Below are 19,597 nucleotides of genomic sequence, written 5' to 3'. Positions count from 1 at the left end.
GTGAACTGTTCAGCGGGTCGTCATTTTCTTTGGCACTTGGTCAGAAAACGAAAGCATGGTGACGCAACAAAAAAAGCCCCCACCCGCCCTTTTCGCCTTTTTTTTTTTTTTTAAACGAACTCCTGGGTCTCAATTCCTTGAACTGAAATATTAGTGCATTGATACCGCTCTATATGCGGTATACTTTGCTGTAATAGGTTATCCTGTAGGCTATGAATGTGTTAAATGAGTCAAAAATGAATGGCCAATCACATCTTCTATTGGATTAGGTTTGCTAAGCCTTGGTAATGTTGTTTAGTACTTTTTAGCATATAAATGTGATTTGACAATACACAATCCACCTGTACATCAGCAGAATATTTGGTGCGTTCACCTGAAACACATACATATGTCGCTATACAGCAAGCAGAAAATTAGAGACTGAGCCTCACAGGTAAGCTCTGGAGCTCTGAGGAAAGAATTCTGAACTTACCACAAGGCTGTGGTCCTTGTCCATTGTTTTAGCTGAAGCTGAGCTGTTTGTGATGATAAGGACCAGCGACATTATGCGGTAGCATATGATAACCTATTAAAAGGGCAGGGGGGGTAACTGCAGTCAAACCTCGCGGATTACCTCGACCATCGTCTATTCAAAGCAAATGATCATGCACTAAAAGCTTTAACTGGGCACTAAAAACAACAGAAGTCATCCTACTGATCTTTCCTTTTGAATGTGTGGTCCACACTCTATTGTCCACAGTGGGTTCTTCTCGAGAACTTTCTAGCATTGCTTCTCCGGCTTTTGTCACGGTTAACAGTATAGCTTGAAGTCAAAGATGAGAGCAATGGCTGGTGTCAAAGGGGGGGCAGAGGGGTGTGGTTTCTGAATAGCCTTATTTAGTTTAGTGGGGTGGTAATGAACATGTTATCTACACATTTTCAAAAAGAGCTGTTAAGTTAGGACTATTATGCTCTCTGAATGCTTTAATGTGAAACATAATTAAATATTCTGGGCAGTTTGTTAAATTCTAATGATCGGGTACAGAAACAATGAAGAAATATGTTTTGTGGAAAGAGTTCATTTGAAAAGACTTAAAAAATATGATCATGATACCTCTTTTCTTTTGTCTGCGTAGTTTCAGGAAGCTATAAAGTGTGGGTGGATTGAAAAAGCAGAAGTTTTGGTAGTTAATAAAGAACAATTTATTTCTTGCAAGCCACTAGAAGGATATTCTTTCTTGTGCACCTCATATTATGACACCAGACACTGGAACCATTAATTCCCAATGTGTTCATCAAATGTATTCTGCAGAAGGAAAACAGAGTCAATGTGAAGCTGTATCCATCGATGACAGGAGATGAAGTCAGATCGCTGGTAATGTGATTATGGTACAGTGCCAGTGCCAGCCCCTGCCAACTACGGTGCAGTGGTTAGCTCTCTCTAGGCTGTGAATCAGATCTGCTTTCTTCTTTTCAGACAATTTTGTTACTAATTTTACTTTCACACAGCTGTGCCTGTAAAAATGTATACAGATCCCATGATCTTCGTGCAATGGAGACAGTATAGGGAAGATGCTGTGATATCTGTGGGGCCACTGATTCTTTAGAATAACCAGATACTCAGCTGCTGCATACTATATCACTGAACACTCGTGGCCACAGTACTAGGTTCAGTCACGCCCCTTTTGCGAAACATCCTGAATCTTATTAGGACCTTATAAACCAGTAAATTGACCTTATTTAGGCCAGGTCATTGGTACCTGGCCAGCGCTGACCTCAAACTTCCCATGGAGTCATCAATACAGAAACATGTTACCTGACGAGGCAGGCAAGTTGACGGTTCGGTTTAATGCCTAATGTGCTTTGGTTTCAGAGACAAATTCATGCAGGCATTGCATTTCTTTTCTTTTTTCATTTCTTACACTAAATATTTTTGTTTAGTAATAATTTAGTTTTCTTTCCAAAAAACAGGTCAGTGAGTACAGCCCTGACTAGAATGTACTCACTGAACTGTGTGTGTATGTGTGTGTGTGTGTGTGTCAAAGTTACGGATGAAATTGTGATGGAATCCAGGCCTTAGTATTGTTAAGCATTATTCATCTCTTTCTCCGATCTCTTGCCAGTTACAGTTCCAACACAGCGCCCCACCCAACTCTAATGTTACCAATTGGCCAGAATCACTGTGTGTAGGAAAAACCACTCAGAAGTCAGTGCTTTGGGATATAAACAGGCTTCACCCTTGTGCGTAAAGCTATAATCAAGGCATCGGCCTCTCAGGGCAATATACATTTACAGTTAGGTTAAATTCAGTGCGGTTTAAACATCTGGAAGCACATAATGACATAATAAAAATGAGTTTGATTTCAAACAAAACTATTACAAAAATGTATTTTTTATAAAATTATTTTAGAAATACTTTAGTTTACATTCCCTGAAAAAAAATGAAGGTAGTCTTACAAAAACGAAAATTGGGAAACTGCAATATTTCTCTTTAAATATTTTGATGATTTATTTTTGTGATTGAAATGGAAAAGCACGCTGATCCTGAGTGAGCTTACCTCCGTTTTTGTGCATTAATAGCGCACGAAATGTGAGACTGATGAGTGGGTCACACCGATTCAAAAATGTTTCAGGTGACGTGCTATTGAAGGCTGTCAATGTTATCCGTCAGCTTGTCTCAGACTAATGACATATCCAAAAAGGTAAACACATGCATAGAGCTCATTCAAAGGTGTGCAGCAGTTGGATGGGACCTCATGACTTTGGAGCCTACCAGTTAGGGAAGCAAGTTGTATTGACCCTCAAAGTTAAAGCGCTTAAACATTTCTACAATACATCTCAGTTGCAGATTTTCAAATTCTTAGTCCATGGCACATATATAATGTGTAAAGTTTAAGTGTAAACAAACTCTTACGTAAATATTTGATAATTTATTAAGGTAAATACCCACATCTAAGGAATTTTACATAGATTATTTACCTATTAATTTGAATTTCCTTTCAGTATCTATTATTGAAATCAACAAGCAACACATTTCCCGAGAAGCACTGTTGAGAGCAGAATAATAAAAGAAAAAAGAAAGCAAAATGGTGACATCATATAATAGGTTGCAGGGGCCTTTTGGCAAGAGGGAGAGAAATAAAATGTGACAGCACAGATATGTGTACTTTGGTTTGAAGCCAATCTCAATGTTGAACTGTACCAGGAGTAACTTTTTTCTCCATGCAGGCAGTGTATTTCTGGCAGTTGATATAGTAAGGAACAGGAACAGCTCTGATTTGCTGCCCACAAATTATCTGTGGACCAATTAACTGTTGAAGAGTGTTTTTTTTACAAATGTGCTTTTCTTTGTGTCACTGAATTTGAATCCCCCTCCAAACACACACACACACACACACACACTGCATACTGTTTTGGGATCATAGTTACTCTCTATATTTCTCTCCTTGACGTAATAACGTACCATAAAATAACTTGTAACTACTGGAAAAACAGTTTTCAGCCACAAGATGTGACAGATCGATGCGTTTCTTGCCAAAAAAGCTTTACTGTACATGAAGAAGTACCATCAAATTTTGATTTCATAATCCAATATGGCTATACATTGGGACAAAAATACAGAATAGATGTGTAGGAAGAAATAATTAAAATGTTAACAGATGTTTACCACACCAATGCCAGTGCAGTTCTGTAATCTGAAAATTTTAGGCCCTCTTACAATATGAAATGCACTCACCATCTCTCTGTTGAAATGGATTGGTTGATTTATCGAGTCCACCATATGTGCAACACAAGCAAGCCAGTAAGCCCATATTTCTTCTATGCTGTGAGAAACTTTTTGGCTGTCTCATTGTTCTCCTCCAAACAGGTCTTCAAGATGTTATCAACGGATTGTGGACATGGGCAAGTTGTCTTTTCCAAGACTCTACAGCTGCTGGGACCTCTTTTTTCAAATATGTGGCTTACCACATTTGTCACCAGTGATGTGTTACATACTTGTGAGTTTTGTGTGAGAGAAACTGTTGTGTTCATTTCTCGTGAATGCATATCAAACCATGCAACCACAGACCCTGCATCAGTAGTTACAAGATGGAAGACCCTCGTACTTCGTACTTCACTATAAATATAAACATCGTCTCTTGCATCAGAGAATAAAGGCAATTCTAGAATCTTCAACAGTCATTGTCATTGACATGAATTGACCAATTCAGTATCGGATAGAAAAGAGCCTAGTACTACTAGCCTGGAGGGCCTGGTTTGAGTATCTAGGCTAGCAGTTCTCAACCCCTATCTTGGCTGGCTACAGTGTCCGATGGTTTGAGACACTGCGGCCAGTATCATGGGGGGGCTGGAGCCTATACCAGCATGCACTGGGCGAGAGGCAGCAATACACCCTGGACAGGCTGCCAACCCATGGCAGGGCACACACACCATTCACTTTCACACTCATACCTAAGGGCAAATTAGAGTCTCCAATAAACCAACCTGCATGTCTTTGGACTGTAGGGGGAAATCGGGGTACCTGGATGAAACCCACGCGGACACGGTGAGAAAATGCAGACTCCACAGAAAGGCCATGACCAGGATCCTCTTGCTGTGAGGCAACAGTGTTATCCACTGCACCACTGTGTTGCCCATGCAAGAAATCAGGTGAGGTAAGTGTTAAATAACCCGCTTTAATTGAACAATTAAATGCGTCAACAAAAACCGGTACTTTTTCCACTTGTGTTTTCCCAGTAATTAATTTAGTCAACAGTAATTAATTAGCAAAAAAAAAAAGAAACATTCTCTGTTCTCCTAAATATTCCACAATACATGGTATACTGTATTAGCTTGAGCTCGGGAGTCTAATTGTGCCCCTTAATCCAATTGTGGCAGTACAGTTAAGTGGCCCCCAACCAAAGATGACCTTGAGAATGTTGTTTAGATTCAGTTTCATGCTGCAGGCCTCAAGCCCCACACTGACTCAGAAAGTCTCCAACCCAGTCCTCTCTCATTCTTCCATCTGTTTGCAAAGGCCTAGCCCCAACGCTGTTACTGCAAATAGACTTTGGGGGGGTTGTTCAGTTAAACCACCATGGGGCTGTCTTTAATATTGCTTAATGAATTCAAAGCAGGGTACCTTTTTAAGGTTCTTGAAACATATTATGTTTTAATGAATTTAATTGTCTACAGAACTGATTGCTTGCCCATGTGTTTGTGTGTGTGTGTGTGTGTGTGTGTGGGTAAAACTATACAATTGGAAAACCAAAGAAAACATTGTTGTGCCTCCTATCTTTGCTGTAATTGTATTGCCCTCTGGTATATTGCCCTCTATTAAGTTCAGTAGTTAACCAAAGACAAATGTGCATTTTCGTATTGGCAGGAGTCATGTGATGAAAAGTCCTCCATTTTCAGTCGTTGTTTAACTGTGTAGTTAAGTCATTTGTTACTGGCCACATCTTGGAAAGCAATGTTTTTCACAGAAAAAAGGAAGATATGGCAAATAAAAATAAGCGAATTCTGAAACTCAGTAAATGCAATTGAATTACTCATCACAGCTTGTGTTTATTTGGACACTGTCTGTTGTTAGCTGTCTGCCAAATTGTACAGGGACACGCACACGGTGGGTAGAACAGTGAAGAACAGCTTCGCAGAGGACACAACTCTAAATTCAGCAAGGCAATTCTGCAGCTTCATCTTTAACCTCCCTACAGTACTTGGGGTATTCATCTCGATCTGCAGAGTCAATCAATGTCGTCCTGGCTCTCGGAGAAGCCATCATCCTGATATCCCCAGCACTCAATTTTGAAGAAAGAAATGATGACAGCCCGACAGATGATCAGCTCCAGATCTCATTGCTCAGGCTCAAGTAGCCTCTCCTCAAGCAGTGCAGCGACGAGGGTCTGTGCATTAGCCAGAGTCATACAGACACGAGTTGCCTTTTCACAAACTAGACTGAACAGGCACACCTAGGAGGCACTTTGGAGGTTCTACAGCTAGAGAAAGAAGCAGCTGCAGCCTTAGCAGAAGCCAGGAACTGCATCTTGAGAGGTGCAGAAAATTCAATCTTCCACTTCCAGTCACTCCACACAATCCTGCACAGTGGTCAAGAGGGTATGTGCAAGGCCACTGTAGCCAGCTGTCAATGCTTAGAGCCATTATCAGATGTACAAATGACACCACCAAATACACTCAAAGATTGCTGCAATGAAAATACAGAAGATTACTAATGAAGAATGCAACCTGTAAATGAAACATGAACATCATGCAGTGCAGAGTTGGACTGAGGTAAGAGCTTTGCACTGTTGTCTTCACATTCCAGGTGTCTGATAGCGAGAAACTGTTCACAAGGCAAGGTGTTCTATCAACTGTATGCAGTTTGTTTGTGTTTGCCGTTCCGTACTCGAGGCAGGGGCTCTGAGGCTGTGGGAGAGACGTGGAAGTACAAGGAACTATAACTGCTTCTAGTGTCGTGACTGTAGACTTGGTTTTTGGCTGTCAGCTGCTCGGCGTAGGGAGATCTGCATGTTTACAGATGCATCAATTAAGGCTATAGGAGCAGTAGCCTACCAGAGGATCACAGACATTGAGTTGAAGTTGCAATGAGAAGTTACATACACAACACAGCCAGAATGATTTATGTGTGTATTAATAACGGAGTGCCACGCATCAGGAGATGAAGTCATGCGAAACAATACACTATTTTCCCACTCAAGCTTAACCAGGCTGATCACAGCACCAGGTTAGTGTCTGCAGCCCAGCTTACGTACTCAACATGGCTGAAGGGCCAACATTTCTGAACATGATCCAGAAAGCCTTCCAATCGGTGGACCCAGGAACCAACAAAGAAGCCCATCCTCAGGTAACCGGCTTTAATACCAATGCCTCTCACAGCCAGCTTGGAGCGCCTCACTTCACACTCTTCTCTAGCAGGAAATCAGTCACTCTTAGCCTAGGGTTAAGAGATACCTGTGTGACCAATGATGAACCTGGCTGTTCATCCTGCCCCATTCCTCACATGTGGGATGAGCTTGGAAGATTGGAATTACGCTCCACGTCCTGGACAGCCTGCTGCTGAATACAAAGCTTCATCCTCTAGGCCTACACATGAACTCCTGGCAGCCTTCATTGCTGAAGTCACAGCGATGGTAAATTTGAGGCCTCTGGTGCCATTGTCAACAGACCCAACATCCCCATTTATCTTAACCCCACCGACTGTTCTCACCCAAAAAGTTGGGCCCCCTTCTTCACCTGCTGAAGAGTCTGAGGCTAAGGACCTCTTCAGAAGGCAGTGTAGACAAGTGCAAAGCATTGCCCACAGATTTTGGAGCCTTTGGAGATAAAAGCACCTTGTTTCACTGCAGAGACACTGGAAATGGCTTTCTGACAGGCTTAGCCTCACGGTGGGAGATGCCGTTCTCCTTAAGGACACTCAAGTCAATGGGTATGAGAGGCCTTCAGGACTCACTACTAAAGCAATCCCCAGTGTAGATGGAAGAGTCCCCAAACTGGCAGTCAAAGTGTCCAAGCAAGAAGTGACAAAACACTTCCTCGGGCCCATTTCAGAAATGGTCCTTCTTCTATCTCAGGAAAGCTACCCAGGTGACAGTGACTCTGAGACAGACAGGCTTCTTATTGTTCATTTTCAGGCTAAATTACAGAGCTCTCAAAGTCAACCTGAGCCAATCAGACGACCTGACGGTTGGGTTCGGGACAAGAATTTATGATAATTTATTCGGGTCAGGTTGGGTGTGGTCCTCACAGTTTAAAAAAATGTGTGTGTGTGTTTTTAACTTGAATTTTTACATGTGAGCACTGTCCATTGTGCTGATTGCTACTCTTTGAGGCAATCAAACACTCAGACTTTCTGTATTTGTTAAAATGTATTTACAGTATTTTAATCTCACCTGTTTGCTATAACTAAGCATACAGTGAATGTACAGCTTTAGCGCAAATTGTTTTTTGAACAGTGTGATCAATTGGATTATGATATATAGGAATGGAATGGAGGCAGGGGGATATTCTATCAATGATAAGTTTACAACAACAAAATCAAAGTCAGAAAAGATATAACAAGATGGATATGGAATCAGGAATAAAAAAACAGGTTAGCAACGGGCAAATATGTTCTGCTCTCTCAGGAGGGATAGAGAAAGTCTATGTGTGGAAGCCAAGTATTGTATGCTGTGCAATGAATAATGATAATATAGGCCAATAATAACCATATGAACACAAAGATTAAGCAAGAACAAGTGAACTACACAGCAATAAACAAGGTTAATCCCATTCTAACGAAAAACACATCTTAAATATTTTATTTCATCATGGAGAACTTTGAAAAGATTAGTAGTAACATCCAATTGCTTGCTTTTGGCAAAATCAGTTTAGTCCAGCTGAGACTGCTCAAATCAGTTTTTTTTTTTTTTTTTTTTAAAGCAAAAGCGATAAATAAGCACAACACAGACAAATTATATATTTAATATAGGTCAGGTGGATGTTTTAATATAACACATTTAGTTTTATTTGGGCTTTTTTTTTATCGTTGCCAACCAGCGTTTTTTTTTTTTTTTTTTTTTTTTTAGTGTCAGGTCAGGCTCGGACTTAATCAACTTAAATGTGATCTCGGGCCAGGCCGAGCTTGAGCTTCAACCCACTCGGGCCGGGTTGAGTCCGGGTTGAATTCTCAGGCCCGTTGATAACTCCCTAAATTATGGCGTCTTTATGATAGGTGGGGAGTGTTCTGCTCTTATCTTTATTGTAATTGTACTGCCCTCTAGTGGCCGGGTCCACTGTGTTGAGTAGTTAACCAAAGTCAAATGTGGATTTTCCCTTATTGGCTGGAGGAGTCATGTGACAGTCCTCCAATTTCAGTCATCGGTGTAGTTTGTGCTAGCACTCTTTGAAGTCGTTTGTCAACAGTTGCGTCCTGGAAAGCAGTGTTTTTTTTCATAGAAAAAAACAAAAAAACAAGACATGGGAAATTAAAATTAGAAAATCATGAAACTCATTAAATGCAATTGAATTACTCGTCCCAGCTTGTGTTCATTTGGACATTCGATTGATTGCTATCCGTCAAATTGTGCGGAGACACGCAGGAGGTGGGCAGAATGAACATTAAAAGTACTGTCTTTTATGTTTTGTCATATTTATAAGTCTGAACTGAAGTTCTCCACTATATTCACATTGCATTGTGTCCAAAAATTATCTGTGGAATACCATAAAAGGAAAAATGTCAGCTGACCATCTCCCTGGAGAGAAAAAATCAACGTATAGTTAAAAGGTCTGTTTTGGCATGCGGACATGTCATGGCCTTTCCTGTTCAGGGCGTTCCTGCTTCATGGTTTCATTGTTTTGGAGCCGGAAAGCGTCAAAACCATTTATCACTCTGTCTCATATGTCAGACAGGTAGTTCATTTTCATGTACAGTTCTTCTCTTAGCAGGCCAATCTCTCTTCAGTGCGCTGTAGTATAGTGCTTTGTGTCAGTTATACGTCATTACAAAGTAAAAAAAGGAAAAGAAAAGGGAGTGAAATATGGAAGAGGCCTTTTTTTAGATTATGGCGGAGGGAACTTTCCAAAGACGTAAGACTGCTGCGTCACTCTAGTTGATGACTGTAAGATATCCGACTAGGATGTTAACATTGTATTGCTTTTGTCATGGTTAATTCATAATAATTTTAATTTCCTTTTTTTTCTTTTTTTTTTTTTAACAAAAACAGTGCGTCAGTCCACAGATGTGGAAGGTTCAGAAGTCAGGAAAGCAGTGTGGGGAGTATTCGAGCAAAGCCTTTGCCACACATACACGTAACGTAGTCACGTGGGTCCAAAGCAAACCTGACAAGCCAGCACAAGAGCCACATGCTCATTGTGGCTTTGATTTTGTTTGTTTTGTTTGTCTTTTTTTGGGGGGTGGGTAACTGAACCAAGAATCAGGTTCTTGCAGGTTCAAGTCCACCTCACTTTAACTGTTTCAGCAAATGGCCATCTGCATGAATCACTTGACATTCACCCATGATTAAGTTGTCTGGTAAGAACGTAACGTAATTTATCCCCTGTGTTTTAAGCCAGAAGGAACAGTTCCTGGACACTCTGTTCTTTACTGCAGAAATTCAGTGGCCCCTATGATGAATAATTGCAAGATGCAATGAACTCTCAAATACACAAAAACAATATTAATCACCAGGAAACAAAGAAGAAAAGATGCAAATATAGGCAACACAGAGGATGGCTAGGTGTGTTTTAGCGCCTTAGACCCAGCCTGGCTGAGCTCTATCCATGAGAACTGATGCAAACAAACAGCACATTTATTTTTCATTTTGCCTTGGACAGAATCCAAAATTTGAGAGGGTGAAGACATACGCTCAAGTTCAGGGTTCTTCAAAAAGAGTGGTAAAAAAACAGACACTGGGAAAAATGGTTTTTATTATTATTTTGTGTGAATATTTTATTTTCAGGGTCAAATTTGTTTTTCGCAAGGCTTTCATAAAAGGGTATTTTATCCCAACGGAGTGGACACAGGCAAAACAGTACTGTATCTAATGTTTTATTTTATATTTTATAACTGGAGTGCTGTTGAAATGAGCACTAGACCAGATGACTGAACTCTTTGTGCGTTTGTAAAATTCTTTTACCGCTTCTGAATATTTTATTGTATTCCTTGGTTCAGTTTACTTTGGAAATTAGTGCTTTTCTTTCGACTGTCCCAGAGTGACCCTTTCCTCAGCTTCTGTTAACTGGAACAGGGTTTGGCAGGACGGGTTCAAGACTGAGCCACACATGTGCATGCAGCTACATCAGCGTGTCAGTTACTGGTTCATCACTGGGTCAGTTACTGGTTCATCATGGTGTCAGTTATTGGTTCATTGCAATGGCAGTTACTGGTTCATTATGGTGTCAGCTACTGGTTCATCTTAATAGCAGTTACTGGTTCATCATCGTGTTAGTTTCTGGATCATTGTGATCTTAGTTACTGGTTCATTGTGGTGTCAGTAACTGGTACACTGTGGAGTCAGTTACTGCTTCATTATGGTAACAGTTACTGGTTCATTGTTGTGTCAGTTACTGGTTCACTGTGGTTTTAGTTGCAGGTTGTTTGCTGCTCATTGTGCCATTCTCCTATGTCAGGGGTCTGCGACCCTGGTCCTGGAGAGCCATAAGCTCTTTGTTTTCACTTAAAAATCAGCATCCAGTTCAAACCCAAGTAATCAGGTGAAGTGAGTTAACTGTAATCAACTGCTCTAATTGGTTCATTAAGTGCAGAGTCATAACTGTCTGTGGCTGTCCAGGACAAGGGTTGTCCCTGTACCATCTTGTATTTAGACACATAGACCGAGGATATGAAATTTTGTTAACCACAAAATGTATGGATTTTTCATATATGTCTTTCTTATCTGGACAAATCATACTGTTTTGCTGTTGAGAAGTCTGCTCTGTAGGAGGGATTGTGGGGTCCTGTTTGAATGGAAAATAAAAAATCCAATTTGCTGTGTATTATGATCTCAGCTGTTGTTCATCAAGAGACAAAAAACTAAATTACAGAACAATCATGTATTTGGCCCAACATGGCCCAAAACAGCTTAAAGAAGTCTCTGCATCGCTGTGGCAAATCTGCTTATTTGAACCATTACATTACATGACATGACTGGCATTTGGCAGAAGCTCTTATTCAGAGTGAATTACACTGCATAAATCCAGAGCCTGTTGCTGGCATAAACAGTCTGTGATCATTTAAGGCCACAGCTCTCCGTGGGCCACACAATCCAGGTTTTAAATGTTTTTTTTGTTTGTTTGTTTGTTTGTTTGTTTTGTTTTTTTGAAAGACATTTTAATTGTGCAGTATTTACAGGGTGCGAATGGCACCAGTTCCTGGGCTGAGATCACCAGGGGTTGGGTTGTCAGCGATCTCAGACTGGGAACCATCCACACCCTGTGAATGCAGAACAATTAAAATGTCTTTCAATTAAATAAAAATATTTTTGTTACCTGAATTGTGTGGCCCATGTTTGTAGCCTTAACGGATCTAGCCCCCCCCATTTCAGCTACCAGAATCCTAGAGCCGGCACTGCATAAAAAAGGGTTAAGGGCTACAGTAACCCTGAGGTGGGAGATAAATGCTTACAAACCACAAAATGTGAAAACCTAGGGTCGACTGTAAACTAGTTAAGCCAGTAATGGAAAAGACAAGAGAATTACATAATAACAAAATACAATGAGTACAACACATCGAAATAACATTGCTGTCCAAAGAATATCACTAGACAATGTAGCAGAAAGAGTTTCTGTTGTTCTGACTGATGTAGGGAGGGCATTCCACGACCAGGGAGCCAGGGCAGACTGCAGGCTTGACCTGGACATGCTGACACACAGAGGGGGAGGAGCCAGGGGTCCTGAGGTTGCAGAACTAATAGCTAGCCAATCTGTAAGGTTTGATGATCTCCTGAAGGCAAGCCAGAGCAGTCCCCCAAGCAAGCTGTTAGGCTAGCACCAAGATTTTGGATTTGATGCCAGACACAACAGGTAGCCAGTGGTGGAAGGTGAGAAGGGGGGTCTGCGAAGGTTGTAGATCAGGCAAGCTGCAGCATTCTGTTTGAGCTGGAGGGGCCTGATGGCTGAAGCCCGATGGATAACAGGGAGGCCAGCTAGAAGAGACGTGCAGTAACCCAGCTTTGAGAGAACCAGCGCTTGTAATAAAAGCTTGATTGAGTAGGTTGTGAGCAAGGGGCAAATCTTCCTGATGCTATAAAGGAAAAAGCAGCATGCCCGGCTCACTCCGAGGCTGTTGGCTGTGAAGGAAGAGGATAGTGTGGTATTTCCCAGTGAGATAAAGAAGTCAGTTGGAGAGGATGGTCCCTAACTAATGGAATTGACCTCCCCTATAGTAGGGGATACAGTAGTTGCTGCTAACAGTAGTGGTAGTCGTATGAACAGGCTACTCTATTAGTATTAATGGATTCACATAATAAGCAAGATGTCTATATGAAGTGTATTCTTGCAAAGAAAGGGTAAGGAGATCAGGCCAAAAACACAAACATAAAAAGTACATTTTCCTTCCATTATTTTATGAGAGCCCTGTCATAATTCTTCCCACTTCCTGCCATACAGAGGCATCCACTCTATATTCTAAAATGGTGTGCTCCTGATTGCTCCCAGTTTAGACTGGCAAGCCCAGCCTGAAAAACCAGTGAACAGCTTATCTTGCTGTAGCATTTGACAAGTATATCCAAATTGGAGCTTAAAATTAAGTGAATGTTTTGTTTGTCTGCTTTGTTTGGTTTTGTTGTAAGAATGCATTTGAAAATGAGCTGTTGGACATTAACAGGTACACACTAAGGGAAAGGACCTCATGAGAAATGTTTGAAAGGGCTTTTATTGGTGAGGCATCCAACCTAAACATTTACCCTGAGTTTGGTTTCCTCATGCAGTAGAGCCACCCAAGGTGCTTTTTTATTTAAATATACAGCTAAAATCTGATGTCCACCCAGATGGCTCATATCCTTACTGGGGCAACAGGCCTACTGTTGTACCCAAAGGAAAAAGACCTGGAGAGCCACAGGAAATAGCCAACTACATCTACATCATGTATAAAAAAACAAAATATCAAATGAAGACATACATATTGCAAGGATTTTGATAAATAATAGGCACTTTGGTGCAAATGAAGACTCAATTAAATTAAACTTTCTTAAGGAAAATTATGTTACGGTGTTTTGATTCAGGAAAACAAGCCACAAAACAAGCTTTTGTGTAGCTAGTTTTACAGTGTCCACCCTGAGAAATTAATTGGAGAAGTCTGGTTCGATCAGTTAAAGTTAAATTCAGCTTTAACAATAACAATGTAGCAAGGCCCGTTGGATGACATCACTGAGCGCTGCGAGTCCAAGTGCTGACACTGAACACCGTTTACAAAAGACCGTCAAGGAGTGGATGTGCTGGACTTCCCCCTGCAGCAGAAATGTACACTGAATACTCACGACTGCCACTGATTATTTTGGCTTCGTGACCAAGCCAGTCAGTCTGTTGTTGTTCTTTTCTCTCTAATGAAAGTCATCGTGCGACTTTGGTTATCTCTGAATCAACTCTAATGGACTGAAAATTATTGACATGTCATCATATAACTGTGATAAGAGTTGACAAATTATGATGGCATAATAATAGGCTATAATCAGAAAAATCAAGGGACTAAATTTCAAGGGACTATTCATAATATACTAATAAAATACTCATATCTCTATACATTCTTAATAATATATGATTCATTATTCCAATTTTGAGCCTGTGTTCCCATCGCAGCAATAGCTGGACTAAATGTTTTAGTCACAGTTGTTTTGGTTTTTTGCACCTTTAAGTATAAGTTAAGTATAAAATATTTCTTTTTATTTCTCAGCAAGCCTGTTCTGTAAAGAATAACTGTGAGGTATACATGATGTTCTTGTCACCAGAAACTTAAACTTAACATAAGGTGAGAGCCATGAGATTTCCCTCATCTGAAAAATGTGTATGCATCACATGATAAATTGCTGTGTTCCCATTGGCTGAACTGCATTTTTTTTTTTTTTTTTTTTGCAATCTCCATGCTCATTAATCCCATTACTGGCTGGTTGTCATTGTAGTAACAATGAGGTTATGAAATCTACCTTGTGTTTTCTGCCAGTTGATGTGGAGGCTAAGGGCTGTTGGTAGTTTTGCCAAAGAAACTTACTCTCTGGAAGTTGGACAGGAGTGGCACTGTGTTGGAAATTTGAAATTAGCATGAGTACACAATGCATTTCTGGAGGTGTCCATTGCAAATAAGTTGTCTCTAGGGGGTTCATGTCATGTGGGGTCACTCTGAGCCACCAGCGGCTGATTGCATTGGGGGCCAGTGAACAGGAATCACCCGTGTGAACTGAACTGCAAAATTAACCAGAGGTGCTGTGCTCTTTGCTCTTCTATATCAAGCTTCCAATGTAAATGTGTACTCACCGTTCCCTTCATTCCCCAACTTTTGTGGGGAATGGAGGGAACAGTATTTAGTTAGATCATTGCATGAAAACAAATTAAACAGAAAATGTGGGTGTTTTTTCAATGCACCCACTTAAGCACACCAGAATACAGCTGTATCTGAATTCAGTATCTGTCTGTTTTGCTGTCATTTGACTATTTATGTTACACATGTGTGTTTAAGTCACACGGTTATGATTTGGAGTTCAGTGGGTGCTGAGCAAACTAAAAACCACTCCCTGCATTTTTATTATGATAATATCATATGTGATGGGGATCCATTTTATTTGCTTTTATAAAAGAGGCTCATCTTGATTTTGTTTCTGAGTGTAAAAGAGTTAATCTTATTAGAACATCAGGCAGTCTGTATTTTGATTACTTGATGATACTGTTGCACGTGTGTGGTTTCATAACTCTTTCAGGTGCAAGATATAAGCCATATCAAGCATGAATTGAAGCAATAAAAGCACTTCAAACACTCTGAAAGCATGAAAATATTTGTTTTACTTGTACTTGAAACCTGGACCAAATCTAAAAGGAATTATTTATATGAAGCTTTCACATAAATATTTAAGCACAGACAATACATATTTCCTAGTGGGTTCAAAATATTCAGGGTGGTCTCAGAATTTTTTTGATGTTTCAGTAAGAAATCAGTTACACCTGATTATTTCTGCATAAAATAGATCCTTTGTCTAAATTTGTTTGAAACTAGAATAATGCATTATTTATGTTATAAAATACAGTATGGCTTGCTGTATTTCAAATCTACTTATGAAATGTAGTCTACAGAGTTAGTACAGAGTTTGTAGTATATATTTTGGAGGCTTATATGAAGGCGTCACAGAACATAGTATTTTGTTGAAGGCCACTCATTACAAATGACAGTTGCAAAAAGCTCAGATCTTCTAAATCAACCATGGGTGAAATTGGGGCACTCATCCAAGGCACAACTGAATGTTATTTTGATTTTTGAATGAGTGAAAATCTAATTAATGCACTAAAGTTCACATTTTGAACGAAGTTGAGTGCTCCTCCAATTTTCGAAACACAACTGAATAAAATAATTACAGGTTCAAACAATGGAGCAATATGTGATCATGTCGCATATGAAATGTGCAGTTCTCTTTTAAAAACATTACCTATTGGTGGCCATTATGTTTGTATGTGCTGTTAAATAAAAAACGTTTTTTATTTGAGGCATTGATAAATCTGTGATAGCTACATACTGACGCCTGGTGGTAATAATAAAATACAGCATGGAAGAGTTGAGATTCCAAAATTGGATGTTAGAAAAACACACCAATACATGCTATTATTCGTTCAAGCAAAGCCACAGTTAGCGCTATGTAAATCATGGGTTTATTTAGCAGAATATTTAATATTGTTGGTATATTTTTCAGGCGGCCTCCATCTTAAAATGTATTAAGATTTACAGGTGGATTAAAGCCAACCATTTTAGCTTTACTACATACATTGCATTAAATTAGGCTATTAGTATTATTGTTGTTGTTATCGTCGTTATTAGTAGTAATAATAGTAGGCCTGGTTGCAGTAATAGGCTAGTAGTATAGCAGTAGTTGTACCGTTAATATTAGCCTATTCGTAGTAGTAATAAAACGCAGGCTCAATTATACAAAATTATACTTATACTTAATTATACTCTAAAGTTACCCAATTGTACGACAACTACTACATCAGAGAATATTTTATACACAAACAAAAATCACTATCGAGGCTTTATTCAGGTTGCGCTATTGACCTGAGACGTAGTCCGCTTCGGTCGATATTTTTCACCTCTGTCCACGACCAAGGTGCTGAATGAAATTGCCTATCCGCTCCAACTGAAGGACCATAAACTGGAAGGACTATAAACTGCTAGAGTAGCCTACTGTCGTCGTGCTATTTTTTATTTCATTATTTATTTATTATAACAGCACAATTGGTTCGTCCCCACGCAACACAAAACTTTGTCCTTTGTACCTGCGTGGTAAAAGTGCGGTACGAAAGGTCAAGCACCTGCAAGTACAGTAGCCTACACATATAGTCTCTCTGGTTAAACAATGTCTCCATGTGTTGTTCAGTTAGTAGGGAAGTGTCCGGACCAAAAAGATACTCTTGAAAACGTTTCCAGTATTTGGCAAAACATTTTACGATGCAATCGGCAGGTGTCACCCTTTCGTCCTTTATGCTCTATTCAAGTCGTGAAAATTCATGTTTGCTGAAAATGTCTTCAATAAATGTGTTTGTTTGGTTAACTAAAGCTTCGTAGCCAACCAGAATCTAAAGGAGATAGTGCCTCATTTAATTTAAAGTTGATTTCATATGACTAGCCTGCCAAAGCATGATTTGCTTTTATATGTCAGGGCAGCCTGAATGTTAGACTTTAACTATATTACGTATAAATATATTCTGCATAATTAACAACATCACTCGTGAAAGGTGTGACTGCAATCTTTACCTCGTAATGAAATGGGCTACAAAGTAGGTGCAAAGGTTACGTCATTTTTATACTTAAAACATCCAATAGCCCACATTGGCCCATGCAGGCGCACTCTGGGGGAGAGATCTATGGGTCATAAGCATCAGACTTTCTATTCTAGGAGTCTGTGACGTTCTTTTTCTTCTTGTAAAGAACAAGTTAATTTGTCTCTCAGCAACGAGCTTGCAGTTATGGAGCCCTCGAGCTCACGACTTGAGCGCTCCCTTCATCTATAAATTAATGAACTCTATTATTATTCTGCCTAAAATGAGCAATAACGAGTTTAAGACTACTGTCACGCTTCGACCAGTGAGGAACAGTTCAGACAACAGTTCAAGTTGCATGTTTACCTTTTTAGGGACGTGTTGTAGCCCCCAGTTACGAGTTACTTCCGCGCTTAAGTACGTGTTTTATGATTTTAGATTATTTAAAAACAAAACACTTAATTCAACGGACCATAATATTCTTTTTTTTCCAGCACAGGAAAGGGTGACTTGCTCAATTTAATTATTAAAAATTAAGGACAAAGTGCATTGGATTTAATTAGGGACATAATCGTCGTCCACATTTTGCGTGAATAAACAAAATTATTTCACACAAAAGCAGTAAACATCAATAACATATATGTTCTGGGATAAAAGTCTACGGCTGAATCTGAAGGCGTAATATATTAGGGATTAAATAATCCTGTGGCTATTCCAAATTGGTACATGCATCATTGGGAGCCTATGTACAGTATGTATGAACAGGAAGAATAGTATGTATGTATCAGAAAACAGGCGTGAGTCATATATATATCTTGACTTGGGCTACCCTGACATACAAACTGGCAATTATATTAGTTTACAGTGAATAATTTTTCATTTGGGCTGCAGCGTTATTTCCCATTCTTTGTCGATCACATGCTGTCATCAAAATGTCCAAAATTATTCCGTTCTACCAATGTAGTGGATGAAAGTATAGTCAAATATTGCGTGTGTACAGTAACATTACTCCCCTGATTTTATAAGGTTAGATATTGGAGCCTCCTAATTGGTTCAGAAGGGGGTCTGGGAGGTGCTATGCATATGACGTCAGGAATTGGCTGTCTCTCCTGGTTGAGGACTGTCTCTGCTTCTCTCCCTCTCTCACCCTCCCTGTGCAGCGAGAGGGGGGAGTCGCAAAACACATTAGACAGCGGCAGTAGCAGCGTGCGGCTCCGGTAGCTGTTCGTTACCCTCCGTTCCCTTCGTTGCCTCTCCATGAACATGCACAAATGCATACTCCCCTATCCCCTATGAAACCATAACACAGCCCAGCCACCATCATCATCACCATCCCGTTTCTTCCAGACTCATTCTTCGGTTATCACATTTTTTTGTTTCTGGAACCCCGTTGGGAAATACAACATTGAGCCAACGCTGCGATTCGTTTTTTTCTACCCTTTTCTGAATGACGGGCGGACGGTTTGACTTCGACGATGGCGGCACTTACTGTGGCGGCTGGGAGGATGGAAAAGCTCACGGACAGGGGATCTGTACGGGACCCAAGGGTCAGGGCGAATACGCCGGGTCCTGGTCCAACGGCTTCGAGGTAGTTGGGGTTTACACTTGGCCCAGTGGCAACACCTACCAGGGGTACTGGGCGCAAGGGAAGCGACACGGGCTTGGTGTGGAATCCAAAGGAAAGTGGATCTATCGTGGAGAGTGGACTCATGGGTTTAAGGGACGGTACGGAGTGCGTCAGTGCCTGAACACACCTGCAAGATACGACGGCACGTGGACTAATGGTCTTCAGGATGGATACGGAGTTGAAACATACGGTGATGGGGGTAAGAATTTATTTTAGTTGGCAAACTATTTAAAATATCGCGGTAGCCTGATTGATGGAGCGATGGATGTGTGTGTCGTTTTGCCAGTGCTTCTTAAACGCATATAGCCAGCTCGCTAAAGATACTCACGTTGATCTGACAGAGGATTGACAGCTAGCCAGTTTAAGTAACGTTACACCTTAGCTTATGCATCGAGATAGTTCAGTAAGCTAGCTCGCCGCGAATGCATTAGGCTTGTGATGGTATTAGTTAGCTTGGCACATACCGCTTTTTAAAACCTGATTTAGCATTAGCTACTTGTTGATGTCAAATATTTGAAAGAAATGGTACTATTATAACGCTTGACAGCTATTTAAGATACCCAG

At 40.3% G+C, this 19,597-nt stretch overlaps 1 protein-coding gene across 1 annotated transcript in view; it reads left to right on the top strand.

Annotated features, from left to right (window-relative positions):
* The first annotated feature begins 18,540 nt into the window (after positions 1–18,540).
* Positions 18,541–19,597, top strand: part of jph1b (junctophilin 1b) — a 28,893-nt gene continuing 27,836 nt past the window's right edge. The window contains exon 1 of the mRNA XM_064346453.1: positions 18,541–19,232. Coding sequence (XP_064202523.1) covers positions 18,854–19,232 — 379 coding nt within the window. The 5' untranslated portion in view covers positions 18,541–18,853. The remainder of the gene's footprint in view (positions 19,233–19,597) is intronic.

This window comes from Anguilla rostrata, chromosome 8 (assembly GCF_018555375.3).
Source record: "Anguilla rostrata isolate EN2019 chromosome 8, ASM1855537v3, whole genome shotgun sequence".
Lineage (NCBI taxonomy): Eukaryota > Metazoa > Chordata > Actinopteri > Anguilliformes > Anguillidae > Anguilla > Anguilla rostrata.
Note: the sequence above shows the minus strand (reverse complement) of the source record. Positions and strands in the feature narration are given on the sequence as shown.